The sequence below is a fragment of the Aquila chrysaetos genome, chromosome 7, assembly GCF_900496995.4.
Source record: "Aquila chrysaetos chrysaetos chromosome 7, bAquChr1.4, whole genome shotgun sequence".
Lineage (NCBI taxonomy): Eukaryota > Metazoa > Chordata > Aves > Accipitriformes > Accipitridae > Aquila > Aquila chrysaetos.
The window spans coordinates 46,015,236-46,031,363 of record NC_044010.1 but is presented as its reverse complement, the minus strand read 5'-3'; the positions used below and the strand labels follow the sequence as shown (position 1 = coordinate 46,031,363).

Genomic DNA, 16,128 nt, shown 5'->3' with positions numbered 1-16,128 from the left:
CACGCTGTGCTGCCTTTCAGCAGCTACCCGTCTCCTAGATGATACCAGAGCTTAACTATGTGAGCGCTTCTGGCTTAATTTAAAGTCAACCTGCTGGGCTTAGCTGAAGGCATTAAACCTGGTTGACAGTGCCCCAAAATGGAAAGGGAACACTGGCGGGGTCACTCATAAGTCACAAGTGGTCATGGAAGCTGCTCCTCACTGCCTCAGGCTTTGAGAGCGGCAGGTTTGGTCCTGTGACCCGAGCACCGGCATCCCACTTTCAGCGTGCTTTTTGATCTGTGCTCCAGAGCGCCTGATCCCCACCCTCTGCTGCCGTTACTGTGCACTACAGCGTTTGAAGAATATATGCTGAGCGTGTTAAGCCTCACCTGTGGGACTGGTACGCTGTTGATGGAGCTGTGTAACAGTCACGCACTGAGAAGTTCGGATTACTATAGGAGTCCTTTCAGGAAGGAATAGAAGAAACTGGTGCAAGAGAAGATGCCCATCCTCTCATATGACTGGGACGTGGGTTCGGTGGCCATACACTGTATTTCTAGAAGCCTTCCCTCCCAGCTGATTGTGGTCTTGGTCACCGGTGGCCATCTGCTGTGTCCCCCAGCTCGCTCAAAACCGTAGGTTTTTTCTGTCGTGGCTGTACCCCAGAATGGACAGCTCTATTATCAGTGAGCCCTGGTAGTTTACTCATGTGATTAGATGAACATATAGGAATAGCCATTCAGCAGACTTCTGACTTCTTCCATTATCTTTCTTTGGGGAAAAGAAGAAGTTCTTTTGTAATTGATGACACTGACTGCTCTGTATGGCACTGGCTACAGCTTGGGAATAGACAGTTGGGATGACTTTGAAGGCACCAATGTGTCTTTTAGAAGCAGTGTAATTGTATTAAGAATCCTGCTGCAGTATCAGTTGACGTTTTTTGTGGATGTCATCGGTGGGGCCTTCATAGTTTCACCGCTGGTGATAGCCAGGTTACTGAGTCTGTAGGCAAATCAAGTATTTTTATACAAGCTATACTTATGACCATACTCCTGAGGGTGTATCTGCTAAAAACTGCTGCAGTATTCTGTGGAGTACTCTTGTGATCTAATTGTTAAATTCATCTTTCTGTACAGAACATACTGGGAGATGATGGATTTTAATTTATTTATTTTGTGCAGTTGTTTTATGTTTTGCTTTTTTTCCCATATGGTAGTGTTTCCATAGGAAAAAAAAGTCCTCTAAGAGGTGCTGTAAATGGTATTAATATTTCCAACAGAAATACCGAAAGACAATGTGCTGCCAGAAACTTTTTGCATATATTCCTGATAAAAATTATTTTCATACTCTCATAGTAGTTGCTACTGACTACTGATCTTGGTACAATTTGTATTTGCAGGCAATTTAAATTACAATGTTAACAGTATGTTCTTGATAGTGAGAATACTGCAAATTCTGCAGTTAAAATAATTCTTTCAAAATTTCTTAGTCTCTGGTGTGTGAAATGTATGATTAGAGCATATGTTTTATTCCCAGGTAGCAGATAATAAGTAGAATTGGAGGTTTTGATTGTTAACTATGTTGATGCCTATAGAACAGAATACAGAGTATATTACTCTTTTTGCCTCATAAGAACAGGTTGAAAGGCTTACTGTTAGTGTAAGTTCAGGTACGTGTATTTGGAAGGGGAGGCAGCTATTATTCTGCTGCTAATAATCTCCCTTTTAACTGAGATTGCTGAAAATTGAAGTACGCTGTAGAGAAGGAGATGAAAGGTAAGGAGAGACGTCTTCAAAGTTGTGCAAATTACTTGACTGATACTACAGTTGTGCGCAGCCTGGACCACGTACGAGTTAGCATTCAGTAGTTTTGAATACCTCTGTGCTTTGTGCAGGTAGCAGCTGTGTAAATTACACAGCTGATCTTCAGGTTCCAGCCTGATCTTCTGTTGCATAATTCATTATCTTATTCTGATGAAGTTTGGAGGTAATTGTGAGGAAGTGTAAGATGGTGATAGTTGTAAAAGTAGAGCACAACAGTAAGAAAAGGAAGTTAATGCTGTGTCATGAGGGAGCAAAAATTAAAGCAGGGAAATTCTATGCCTGATTTGAGTAGATGTACTCTGAATATGTAATTTTTTATTAAAAAAAACCCTCAGCTGTTCAGCTTAGAACACCTCAGTGGCTTGAACGTTATATGTAGTCTATGGCTGATTATTTTAATAGCAGTAAAGTGGAACAAAAAAAGAAAACTCTCATGGCTAAATAATTACTGCTTTATTATGACAATTTCTTTTAACTCCCTATCCTTGTCCTTCCTTTAGCTAAGTGATGCTACGTAAGTTTTTAGCTCAATTAAAGGCTTTTGGCGTTTTGGTTTTTTTTCAGTTGCTCGGTTATTAGTGACCTTTAAGGTTTTGTTTTTTTTTTCAATTTCTTTGTACACGTGTTAATTTATTTTCACTATACAAATTCAGTCTCAAGAAACATCTGTTTCAAGGATAGCAGCACTATTTAGCTGCAGGGCAGCTGGGCATCTCAGGTAGTTTATTTATACACTGAAAAGTGGGGGGGTGTCAAAGACTGTTGGAATTACAGACTCACTGGAATCATTCTAAAATATTAAGTTGTGATAATGTAAATCTAATCTGAAACAGAATTATTTATATATGTGTGTATGCATGTATGTTTATATATATTTATTATTTTAATTCCAGGACAACCATTTGGGGAATTTGAATATGAGAATATGCAATGCACGCACACACATGCCTCAAATTCCCATTGTGAGCTGAAGCACTCAGCAGCACAAACGAGTCAGTGTAAGGCAAATGTGGCTGTGGTGGGTTGACACTGCAGGGTCGCTCCCGAGCAGCACGTTCCTTATGCCGTGTGAAGCACGGAGAACTGGGCTATTCCCTTCCCCCGAGGAAGGATGAGGCCACCCACATCCATACTGCAGCTTCATCTGTGGGGAACTTGGGTGTGATCCAGCCTGCCTAAACCCTGCCTGAGCCTTCAGCTCGTACCACCAACTCTCTGCGCCTGCTTAGACATTTATCAGCGCTTAAGTTTCTTTAGTGCTCACCTGCGGCCACCCAGGGGTGCTGACATGTCTCTTCTCGGGCAGTGGAGGTCTGTGCCTCGCTGGGAGTCCTGCCGAAACGGAGGTAGGCAGCTGGGCTTTCCGTACGTTCCCTGGAAGCTCCTGAAAATGGGCCAAGAGAGGAGTCCGGTGGCAGCATCTTTATTCCCGTAATAGTTTAATGTCTGTGCCCTTGCTGAAGAAGGGGTAGGGCCTGCTCATCACAACGTGGCTTTCAGACCCTGTTCCCTGCCGTATGTGTGTACTTTGTATTGCGTTTATATTACAAAAAAAAGCGGTCACTGGGAACTGGCACGAGAACCCTCGTTTCCCTGCTCCTGGCGCGGGGACCTGGTGGTTTCTTGCCTGTTGTATGGCTGGGCTTCGTACACGTGTATTCCCATCAGCGCAGGGCTTTGCCTTCAGGGAAGCCCTTTAACCTGAAACTATGCACCTCTTGGTGCTTGAGACGCCTCTCTAGGGTTTGAAAGGCTGAATTTAGTCCCTTTGAGGCTAAATAATGCTGAGATCCAAGTGGATGGAAGGCTGGATGAAACCCCTCCAAATTGCCAGTGCCTGTCTCTTCTGGTTATCTGTACTCCTGGTTGAAGAGAGAGAAGCCTTACAGTCATCGTGCTGGTGACAGCGGGTCACTGTGGGGAAGAGCAGGTGCCCAAGTGAGGGAGGATGCCTCAAATTTCAGAGGTATACCAAAACTGAGAGAACTGCAGTCAACCCCATTTTTTGGAGCCATACCATGAAATAGGGAAGTGAGACCCTTTTTCCTCAAAAATTGTACCTAGTCACCGACTTTACATCTGTCAGATAGGATATAATCAAACCCATGAAGTTGGAGTCTTTGCTGTTCCCAACAAATACCGTTTATTTGTTCTAGGATGTTGCTAGCAATGACTCAAAAGCAAAACAGTGAGGTAGCTCTGAACTGAAGCTTGATTCTATCAGTGAAAAGTGAAAGGTAAGCATTGTTGTTAAACGCTGTCCAAGCTTCAATACAGAACTGGTTCTGTGTCCCTGGATAATTCAAGTTTCAGTTCCCTCATGGATAAAACAGATGCTTGTCTCCGTTACCGAGGTGCACTGTTGTCAAGTAACCAACATTTGTGAAGTTTGTTGAATTATGGTGGAACTGAGCTGTGCAAATACCTAAAAGGAGCAAGGTAATAAAATTAGTCAGAAGTTGTGCTCTGGATCAGATACGTTTTCTGACAGGGAAATGCGATTAGAGCAGCTTAATGAGAGGCAGTAACTTCTATATTGAGCTCTCAGTTTGGGTCCTAACTTAGTTTATTCTTGGGAAAGTCTCTTAATTGTGAGCTTTAGTTTACATAGCCAAAAATGAATATAAAAATTACTTATTTCATAGTTTGGTGGTAGTAGCAAAAGTTTTAGTGAAACATCAGGATTTTCTCAAGTAAAGGATGTGATTTTCTTCAATGTACTTTACATACAAACTGTGTTGCTGTGACTTTGGGCAACGGTACAGTACGGTGTGATCACTGACATTCTAGGGATGCACGGAACTGACTTTAACATTGGATTAAAATAGCATTTATTTAGATAATATAGCCAAAGCACTCTTTAATTAGAATTGCAGCGTATGCAATCACAATATTATTAACCTCTCCTCTTTGGGAGAAAACTGTTATGTAAGCATGGATGTTCATTATCGTGCTAGCTTAAGAAGCTGGATAAATCCCTGAAAGGCATCTGCTACTTCCCTGACACTGCTTCTCCTACCGCATACGGATACAGCTTTCATCTCTGTGGTAGTCCGTGTTGTAAACATCCTTCTGTGGTTTCCTCACCCAATAATGTTTTCTGGGGGCGGAAGACCTATGGCCTTCCATTATTTTTTTTTAGCCTTTTCAGGCATCTGCAGCTGGGGGAAGGGAAGGAGATGCTTGCTACTAACATATGCGTTTCATAGGGCTGCCAGCTGACCATCCTCATTTCTGGCCAGTGTTTATGGAAATCAATCTGTTAGTTTAACAGCATGACGCCAGATAGTTTCTGGTCAGATTCTGACTTGCTTAAAAACATGCTAGGTTTGATAATGATTTGAAGTGCAGTGTTGGTTGTTTGTTTTTTTCTTATGCACTAATTCTTATTTATAAAATGCAAGATGTTTGATAGATATGGAAGTTCTTAAAAAAACACCCATTTCTTAAGGTGAATACACTTTTCTCCTAGAAATTCTTTTTTTTTTTTTTTTTTTTTTCTGAAAAATGAGTAAAAACTTGAAGCTTGAAATGGTTGACAAGCCAAAGAGCTCTGGCTGCATGCACTTATAACAGGCAACATTGAAAGAATAAGAATTTTGATTATCTCCCCATTCCAGTAACTTTTTAAAATTAAACATTAGAGTGGATTTTGCATATTTGCTTAGCTAGAAAATAGCACATGGCTTTGCAGGTTATATTTAGCAGGAGGATATTACTTTTCCTTCAAAAGTGTGAAGATATTACTACTTTTCCCTTTACAAATCTGCAAGTCAGGAAAGAATTACTGTAACTGGCGGAAAAAAAAACCCCAACATTTTCTTTTCATGGAAGCAAAAAGCTCCCATTAACTTTTGTGGGACTCTGGTGACCCTTCGAACAGGAATACGCCTGTAAAAATGTGCACTCTGTTCTATTTATCATTTGACTATAATTCCACCCTCTAGATGATGTAGTTTCAGTGTGTATTAGATTTGCACACTGCCTTTAAATGATGCAGCTGTTCCATGGTTTCTTTGGGATACATGTGTGAGATTTTTCAGACTGTAGGTTATTTAGTACTGGATCTTGTAGCATCCTAAAAATACTTGGTTTAGGTCCATCCAATTGTATTTGAGCTGCCTGCATGTTAATATTTTACAGAGCTCCTCTCTGGCTCATAACATACAGCAGTACTCACAGAAGTCATGAATGAGCACAGAAATTTGGGAATACTGTCATGGGTGCGTCTGTGTGGAAAAAAAAGATTCGATGAATGGTCACGCTTACTTTCAGAAAAAGGGAAGATTACTACCAGTTTTCCAAACTTGTCATGAAGGGGGCAGTAGGTTCATCTGGGAAAAGAAGGTCATTACTTTAAAAGCAACTTTTTAATAGTTTAAAATGTTAAAGTTCTTGGCAATTTAGAATAGGAATTCAAAATAAAAGTTCCATTTCAGGCTGTTGTAATATTGTCATCCAGATGTGCTTGCTGTAAGCCAAAGAAGCATTGGGGTCTTCTAAAATACGCCTCGTCTTGCTCGGGGGCATCTTCTTTTCCCAGGTGGTGGCTGGGGGAGCAGACCTTTAAGAGCACCCCCTGCCAAAGCTTCCTGCTCTTTGGGGTAGTGGGTGCTGGCACGTTCCAGGTGGTGGAGGAGAAGGAGGGAGAGGAGGCGAGAGGCGAGGAGGACGTGTCAGAGCTGGGAGCAGCCGCGCAGGGCTCCCGCGTGCCCGTCTTGCCCCACGGAAGCAACCCGGGTGGCCCCGAGCGTCTCTGGAGCACTCCGGCGAGGCTTCCCCGCCTGGCCGAAACCTCTGGGCAGGTAGCGGCGGGACGAGATGAGAAATTCGGAGGAGGCCCGATGCTGATGGTGCAGGCACCCTGCCCGCAGGGTCGCTTCTCCTGGCGCGGAGCGTCGCCCTCCCCTTTGGGAGGGTGACGTCCCTTCTCGCGCCGTCCCCCAGCAGCGCCGCTCGTCTGGCCTCGGGGTACCGGCGGCTTGGACGTGGGCTACCCTGTCTATCCCTCCTTCACCTCGGCGGTAGCCTCCTCCAGCAAAGGTGCTGTCTTCTCCTTGGCAGAAACGGCTCAGCACGACCCCTCAGGGCACCCCTGTGCCGCTCCCTCGCTCCCCTCTCCCTCTTCCCCTAGTTCCCCATCTTCCCGTGCTGCTCCTTGAGCCCACCGCCCTCCTCCTTCCTCACCAAAAAACCCCCGTGGCCTCTCCTGCTCCAAGCTCCACCTTTCCACAAGGTGCCCTCGGCCATCCAGACCCGCACCCGTGCAGCGGGCGCGCTTCCCCGCCGGCTCTCCCGGCGTTACCCCGGGACCGGCTGCGTTGTGCCCCGCGCGCGGTGCCGGAGCCCCCGGCGCTTTTCCCGACCTCGGCCGCGAGCTGCACCGGCAGCCGGGAGCGATTCGGGCACCGCGCAGCAAAACCCAACGCTGGGCTTAGGCTGCCGCTCGAGAGACCTCTCCTGACCACCACTTGCTGATGGCACTCGGTTTAGCGATGTAAATTTATTTTAAAGCAAGCAACAGTAACTGGCTTGGTTCTTAAAAATGGGTACCTGGTCACCATAGCGCGCTGTTTTAAAAATACATTGTTCGGGTTGTTTTAATGTAAGTAGAGTCGTCTGCTAATACAGTCCTTTTACTTATCTATTGACTTTTCAAACCAGTAATGAAACTTTCTTATTACTGTCCATTTTTGCAGTACATGGGCAGAAAAAAGGATGCGGTAGGGACTTTGAAAGCTCTGCCCAAAAACTTGATGAATAGAAGTTGAGAACTGATAACTGTGGAGGTAATGAGAACGGGGAAGATCCTGAGGAGAGATTAGAGAGAATAAATTCAAATCACACTTAAAAGAAAGCGTAGATTACATATCACTGAAGTGGATTTCTGGAGAACAGTTTTCAGTTCCAGGTATATTCACTGCCTTTTCCGCTTTCCAACCTGACCTCCTCAAATAAGATTGCTTCTGTTTAGCCTGTGTCAATCTGAATTTTGATGGGATCTAAACTATGTGGGAACTGAAAGCATGCCTCCTACGTGGACATCAATTTCCTTCAATTTCTTGTTGGCAGCCTCTTATGTGACTTGTTCCTCTTAGGCCAATTTAGTTGTTTCTGTTCAAAAGATGAGAAGCAACCAAGGACTCTCTGAACTAGCCAGAAAACTCCTGTCAGGGAACTGAGTAAAAGCAGAGGATGAACTTCATTTGAAATTTATAGTAAACTCAGAATTTTCCTCTGAAAAATTAAGTTAAATTGTTTATATTCATGAGCTTCTAAATTAAATACATCAGATTTAGTGCTTTGAAGTGATTTTTTTCTTTAATCCCCCTAACCCTCATAAAGAGACTAATCTCCCATTTATTGCAATGTAAGGTATCGTTGAAATACATGATACAGTCTATCTCTGCAAAGTATGAAAGTGCATTTAAAATAATTTAAAAACTGCCAGTGTAACCAAAAATCCCCAATTTTTTTTTATATTCCTCTGACTATTTCAGTGAGAAACAGATGGCTTTAAAGCACAGCTTTCACGTGCAGCGACCTACCAACTTAAATGGCAAGAATTTTATATCTTCTCCCTGTGCTGCTTTATTCAGCAGAAGGATTCCTCTCCAGAAATCTGTCTTCAGTTGTTACATTAGGGAATTAAAGTGTACAGTAGCTTTCGTACGGAGATACCTTACATGAACCGTAAGCCTTTAATTCCTTCTTTTGGGTAGCAAATCAAACCTTGCGTATGCCCACGGTGGCATTATGGAACTATGGGGAATATATTGTTTCTAAGGAGTGGTGGAAGTCTCTCCGAGTAGGAAAACAGTATTGTAAATAGCAAGGTATCTTTTTACAAAATCATAATATTAAGACACAAAGCTTGAACTTACAGAGGCTTGGTTTAGATACTGTTGAAACGGAACGGAGACTTCACTGGGATGTGGGAATTGGGCTGAAGTTTATTACGTTCATGTTTCATTTTGTTTAAAGTATAATAGCCATATGCCTAGTACATTGGACTGAAAATAAGAATTCCAGCATGCTTGGAAGTCTTCCGTGGAAGTTGGAAAATGATGGATAAAGATGCATAAAGATGCATGTTGTCATACACCCTGTTTCTTTGTTTGCAATAATATTACTGTAGAAGTGCATCCTGGATATAATGAAGTTTGCTGTGGTGAGAACAGGACAAGTAGGTTCACAGTAGCTGAGGAAGAGTGTTGAGGATTGAACCATGTCTGTGATTCGGGGTTGTTGGTAAGCATTAGTGTTGACTTAAGCGGCATGCTCATACGGGAGTATCAGCTCTTAAAATAAGTGATACTGAGCAAACAAAGTGAGTTTTGGTATAATAGGGAATAAGGTAAAAAAATAAGTAGCAACAACCGATATGCGATCACTTTGCTTAAACATAGATAACAAATATATATGTGTCATGTTGCACTATATCAGTGATAAGGAACATCAGCATTCTCTTTGTTCACATTGCCTATTTGATTTTTTTCAAATATATTGACATGATATAAAGTAACCATTTTAAGGTGATGTTACCTTATCACTTCAGAGTTCTAGATGTTTTTTCAGTAGAATTTAACTTTTCAATTGGATAATTTTCTTCTTAACATTGTTCTTGTACAAATTGCAAAAGCAGGAAAATTTTGTAACTGTGATCCTTTAAACATCAGGAAAATTTACTTGTTTGTTTAGTGGAACAGAGAGAGAAAAAGGTGGAAAAGCTGTCAAGTTTACAGAAATAATCACTTTCTAAGTCTACAGGCCGAGGTTTTCAAGGGAGGTATGATTCTATGTATTGCCACTCTAGGTGCCAGACTTGAAAATACAAGGATTGAATAATAGATATGTAAAATCAGGCATTCTTTAGACTGAAAACCATTGTCACGGGTTGTACTGTTTTAATATTTGAAGTACTTTTTTCAAATATGCGAAGTAAATGATTCAGAAAGTTCTATCCTGCGTTTATAAATAAAGACTTGTTGCTTTCCATGTTAGTCAAGTTCTTAATTTTAGAATATTTCGAAATGCTGTAATTCAATTAGGAAAATTTTACTTTGGGCTAATACTCAAGTAGTGGCTAGACTACATTTCTGTCATTAATTTACTGTATTTGTTTCTGAAATCGTCATGAAAGAAGTGCTATTTTAAAAAAAGGCCTTGTAATTCTGATTTTATTTTTATAGCAGTGTGAAGAGTAGAAGATTTTCCTGAACTGGTTTGTGCTTGCATAACTGCTAGGAGTAGAAGTAGTATGACTACATGTGGTTAGTGGACTTTAAATAGTAACCATGGAGTACAAAATGCTCAGTTTTGAATTAACTGTCAATGCAGAAGCCAGGGCTTTTTAACTTTCTAGTCTCTAAAGTCTATGTACAAGAGCTAATTTTGAAAACACTTTGAGATTTAATTGTGCATTTACAGCGGAGTAACAGTAGTTTATTAATTCTAAAACCTGAACTGATGCCTATCCATCTTAATGCATTATAATAATTATTTTAGTTGACATGATTTTTATGCAGTAATTCATTTCTGACATTTCTAGAGTTAATCTCCTTTAATATATATATATATCTATCTACACACTCCTATTATGTTATTTTACTAATCTTATTTAAAAAGGGAACATTACATATTGAATACTGTACCTCAATTTTATTGTAATGATTTTACTGGTTACCAGGTGGGGTGGCAGTTGAAAAATTTGGTGAATGCACTACGAGAGGATCCGAGTGGTGTTATCTTAACTTTGAAAAAGCGACCTCAGAGCATGCTTACCTCAGCACCAGCTTTACTGAAAAATATGAGATGGAAGCCCCTTGCTCTGCAGGTAATGAAGCTTAATCATAAGTCATACACCATCATTTTAACTATAGATTATCTCAATGATGCTTTATTGTGCTTCATCTCAGCAGCATATGGATTTACTCTTGTATGCTTTGAAAAATTGTTTCTGAAATGATTTCTCTGCAGTTTGTTCTCATAAGCTCAGTTGAAATTAAACCTGTTAGTAGAACTTTTCAAAGTTAAGAGGTAATCATCCCAGTGTTTTACAATGCAGAAAAGTAGTCCCAGATAACTTTTCTAGACAAGGGGAAACAAGCATACTTTAGAAACTGATAAATTTTAGTTTGACTTCTTGTTAATCTCTCAGTGCAGTATAACCTCAAAGAAAGAGGGGAGGAAAACATCTTGAGTTCTCAATTTGAGTAATCATGGCGTTATAGGAAAATTTATAAGGTGATTTTATTCAATGAGCCACTTGACTGTCAAAATTTCCTCATGTAAATAAAGCTGTATTCATGTCAAAGTTGTCCTTGAGATTGAACCCTTGCACATAAGGCGGTGTAGCACAGGATGTCCGTCTGGGCCTTTAATTTTAGTAAGCCTGTAATGTGCTGAAAACCATGGAATGGTTTCATTAAAGCTTTTGTGTTTCACTCTAGGATAAAATGTTGCTGTGATGGATTACTCTAGGACATAAAAGTTATGTCCAGACTGATGAAAGCATGTAACCAACAGATGGAACTGACAAATAATCCCTTTTTTCATTCAGTTCAGATAGAACAATATTTAGAAATTTATTTTCTTTGCATAAAGAATGCATTCTTCGGGACACTTATCACGATAAAAAGTGTAATTTAAAATTAAGTACATTTGAGAGAGAAGAGACTTCTGCAAAGTTGGGGCAAAAGGAAAATGAGATACGGAAATGCCCTTGCCAGTAGCTGTGGTCTTTGCCATTTAAAATATTAAGAGATTCATAAAAAGAACTAATGCCATTAAGAACTTCTTTCAAATATGTATATATATATATAAAAATTATTTTATAATGGTTAAATGCATCGTTGTCTTTGAAACTGAGTAAGTTTTTAAATGATTGAGATGTCTTGGTCTTTCAGATATAAAGAACTGACTAGACATGTGATCAAAAAACTTTCAACCAAAAATATCTTATTAGTGTCTGAACATAAAATTGGAAATCTGCATGCATGATATTGAGTGTATGAATGTCCATACTTGAAGGCTGCACTTTTATCATAGCATTAGTGAGAACATAAATACAAATTAAAAATGCACATCATTGCTTTAAATGGAGTCAAATGCTTTTGGTCTAAATCCTCTTCGGGTGAGTTTGGTATTTCTTTGGGTGAATTGGGTTATTCTGTGAATATTCTTTTTGGTTCACTTTGTCATTTGCCGCTAGAATAAGTACATTGAAGACCCCAAAACAGAAGTTTCTGACATGGGCCATTGATGCAGACAGTAGCAAATAAGCAATTAATTCAAGACAGGCTACTCCAAAAGGGTGGGAAGAAATTGGACAGAAACCAATTTCCACCATTTAAACTAAGTCCAGTAGGAAAGTCAGGATTCCTGCGGTCCTTTTACAGTGAATGCAGTCATGAGCTAAAGTTGTGGGCCTGCTCAAAACTCCACACTCGCTTCCAGAAGCAAAAATCCAGTCATCTTTTAGTGTGTTTTATTTGGCTCTGTTTTGCATCTCGGCATCCTTAGTTGAGTACAGATACTAGGGTGTTACTCAAGTGATCTAACTTTAGGTATCTGCTATGTACATATCTACATACCGTTCAGGTTTCTCATTGTTACTCCCTTTGGCCAGTGGACATATGTAATAGTTACTGCTTCCTTCATCTCGGCCTGTTTGAGACTGATCTACCGCAGGATGAGGTCAACTGGACCCTGCGCATGCCTCTTTCTCTCCATTTGATGAGAAAGGGAGTCTGGACAGCTAGCTCAAGTGTAGATTATCTGTGCTAGGGAAGATGAGACTGACCCTGGACAGGGGATTTCTGTGATCTTACAGGTTTGGGGAGTGGGGATAACGGGAGTGTTGGTTTTGGTGTGGGGTTTTTTTCTGATAGAATAGGAAATATGAATATTTTTAAGGCTAATATGAGTACAAATAGAGATACTATTAGAGGTATAATTAGAGGTATAAATCTGGTGTCACGATGATATTGTTCTGATTTTATCAAACATGACACCAGGAAAAGACCAGAACCTCATTCAACACTTAAGTGTGCAGTGTGCATATGCGTGTCTGTTGTAATTTATGATTTTAGTGTGAGAAACAACAGTTTTCTTAAGTAGACTGAGTGTCGAAAAAGCTCCAGGGTGAAGACAAACTTCAGAAGCTGCATAATGTGGAGATATCTGTTGTTAATTTATGCAGATCAGGGGTGAACAGATGTTAAGTCAGCTGATGTTAAAATGTAGCCTAAGTGTGAAATCAGTACTGTATGTTTGATTAATAACAAGCAGCAAAAGCAATCAGAGTGTGGTGTAATTTTATAGCTATTAAAAATATGAAGAAATTATGTTTATTGAACAGAATTTACTTCAAAAATTTCTGAAAAAATCTTCAGAAAAACTGTAAGTTTTGTAAGTGCGATTTGCCCTATGGCTGTTCTGAAATTTCTTATGCTCCTGATTCATGTAAGGGTGCTGTTCTTTAAGAGGAGCTCGGGAGGCAGAGTGAGAGGACGGGGAAAGTGATAGCAAGTAGCTAAAAAAAAAACATAAGGAAAAGCAGTATTTCCATCACCTTTGGAAGCAGGGGAAATTATGATAACTTGTTTTCCTATATCAGGGTGTCATGAAATAATTGAGAATTTTATAATTGTGCTGTCATCCCAGAACTAAGTTAGTTAATTGAACGATATGTTTTATTCAACAGACGCAAGCTATAAGGAAATTATGACTCAGTAGTAATTCTGTTAAAATACAAAATATGAGCAAAATATTCAAAAGACTCTAGAACAAGATATGAGGATGATATTCTGATAAACTGGGAATTAGGACCTGCAAACTGGCTGCTGTGGTTTTTTTGGTTCCACAAATGAAGTGAACAGAGGAAAAATGCGGTGTGTCATCCTAATCAAATTGTAATGAGTGAGGTGGGAAGGTGGAAGTTTGCCCTAATGTAAGGAGGCTGACACAAAACCAGAGACTAAGTTTTTGTATGCACCCCACCAATGAATATGTTTAACAGCTGTTGCAGTGAATGTAGAAGGTAAATATTTCAGTGAATTAAATTAAGAGATTCATTTACATTGAGATTTACAGTGGGATGTTTTAATTGAGAGCCTTCAAAACTTAATGTGAGCTGAAAGTGAATAATGTTGAGGCATTATTGGTAAATTGCATTCTGCTTGTTTAGTCAATAATTGTATGTAAGAACATGAAGTTTGCCGTTTGCAGCTACATGAAAAACTAGACCTGATGGAGAGATACTAAGTCTGCCTGTAAACTGGGAAAGTGCTAGATGAGTCTTCCAGTTCAGGAGGTATGCAGGTACTACCAGTGTATCAAGCAGTTTGGTGTGTGAGTGACAGGCCATCCTGGTAATTAAATTATGCATTCTGATAATGAAATTTTTAAGAGCTTGCTGTCCACTGTTAGTGATCTAGATTAGCCATATGCCAGCCAAATGTTCATGGTCTCCAAGTGTGGAAAACACTTTTAGAACATTTGGATATTAACTGGCTACTAATTGGCATAAATACTTCTTAGAACGTTCAGTGGTTTACCTTGAACTCCTCTGCCTTCACATCGCAATCTTGTCATGAATTAGGAGTTAAATGCAGTCTACCTAATTATTGATTAACTCTTTGGCTTTTTTTTCCTTTTAGCAGAAATGTGGTATATTCATTCTTTTCACAAATATTCTTATCCTTAGAATAAATATGAAAGGTTAGGGGAAAGAAAGAAGAAGAAGAATTATGCATCCTGTGTAGCAGTCCTGAAACTGATATTGAATGGCTTGATGTACAGTAAAGTAATACAATTAGCCTATGGCTATGCTATGCACCATTACATAATGAGTTTGTATTTACAAGTGCATTAATTCCAGCTCTAAGGTCAATCAGTACAGAAAGAGAAACATCCTTTTTTTCCCCTTGTGTCCTGATGAAAGGAAGTGCTGGGGTTTTTTTTTTGTTTTCAGTCACTTGATGATTGTCTGTTTTAATATCCATCAGTATCCAACTTCTTGCAGATAATCAAAGTGCTCCCTCGATGCATTCCGAAATCATGTCCGAATTTGTGAAGTCAAGGGATTTTTCAGCCTGTGTTTCTCGTTATTGCTTTTATAACATTTCAGTTAGGCAGCTGTGGCCTTGGGGAATTTTGTGGTTGCCTTTGCAGTTGAAGGTATTCATTAATATGGTATTGTACCATAAATATTAAGATGCTATTCCTGCAAGACAAATCTTACTAAATTCGCCTTTCAGTTACTTTTTCTGATACTCTGATCTGCTGTGTGGAAGCCTGGAATGATATTTCAGATTGCAATGTTTGTATTTCTGACTGCTACTGAATGTGGTGAACAAACCAATTAAGTTTAACCTTTAGTTTTTTTATTTTCCTTACTTGACATAGAGGTGACTTAATTATCTTTGAACTCTCCAAATTTTTGTCTGGTTCAAACCTAACTTAAATAAATGTCCTCTACTCTAGATTGTCTGTTTTATTTCTCCTTTCCACTTTGTGTTATTTTGGGGAGGTTTCAAAGGGAGGCTCCCCAAAGGGCTGTTTGAACAAGGGTGGAAGGTTCGATAGAGAAGCTTTTTGGAGCACATGAAATCTTATGTAAGTTACTATCATCACGCTAGCAAGAAGCTAGCTGCAAAGTCCTCCTTTGCCTTCTGGAAAATGCTTTGTTAATTAGCCAAAAGAATCTGGACTTTGACTACAGTGTGGAAGACTCTTCATCCAGTTTCTTTATAATACAGAAAAGGAGTGGTAGAGCAACATGTCACCATGCTTCAGCTAATTTGGACTACACCCTGCCGGTATCAGTGAAAAGGCTCTTACCGATGTCAGTGAGGTTAGGGGCAGGTCCAGCTGACAGCCATGTCTTGTGTGTTGACTTGGAAAAAAAACCTTCTGACCCCTCTAAACACTCTGTCACACTCTTCACCAAGCTTATTTAAATGTCACCTTTTGTATATTTAAAATAGTTCACTGTACTGTTTTGTATGTGATTAAATTGTACTGTTATAAAACCACCAAGATTTCAGTACCTGTAGTTTTTTTAAACAGACTTTATTTTGGATTAGATATGCATCATATCTCCACTATGACATGCATCATATCTGCACTATGATATATTCAGCTTTTCAGCCTCCTCAGAAGCAACAGCAACAATAAGAACAGTCCTTGGTTTGAGAGAAAATGCTACTTTTATTATTTTTATTTAGTATTTTTCCTTACTTGATCATATGGCCTTCTTCATTCATCTAGAGACAATGCTATATTCTGTTTTCCTCATTTATGATTAGAATGAATGACC

At 39.8% G+C, this 16,128-nt stretch overlaps 1 protein-coding gene across 10 annotated transcripts in view; it reads left to right on the top strand.

Annotated features, from left to right (window-relative positions):
• CNKSR2 (connector enhancer of kinase suppressor of Ras 2) overlaps positions 1 to 16,128 on the top strand; it is a 216,669-nt gene that overhangs the window by 104,611 nt on the left and 95,930 nt on the right. For 4 of the 10 annotated variants that reach the window (XM_030019599.1, XM_030019598.1, XM_030019592.2 and 1 more), the window contains exon 9: positions 10,495 to 10,641. The exons of the other annotated variants lie outside the window; for them this stretch is intronic. In XM_030019599.1, the coding sequence (XP_029875459.1) occupies positions 10,495 to 10,641 (147 nt within the window). The remainder of the gene's footprint in view (positions 1 to 10,494; positions 10,642 to 16,128) is intronic. 10 annotated transcript variants of the gene reach the window in all.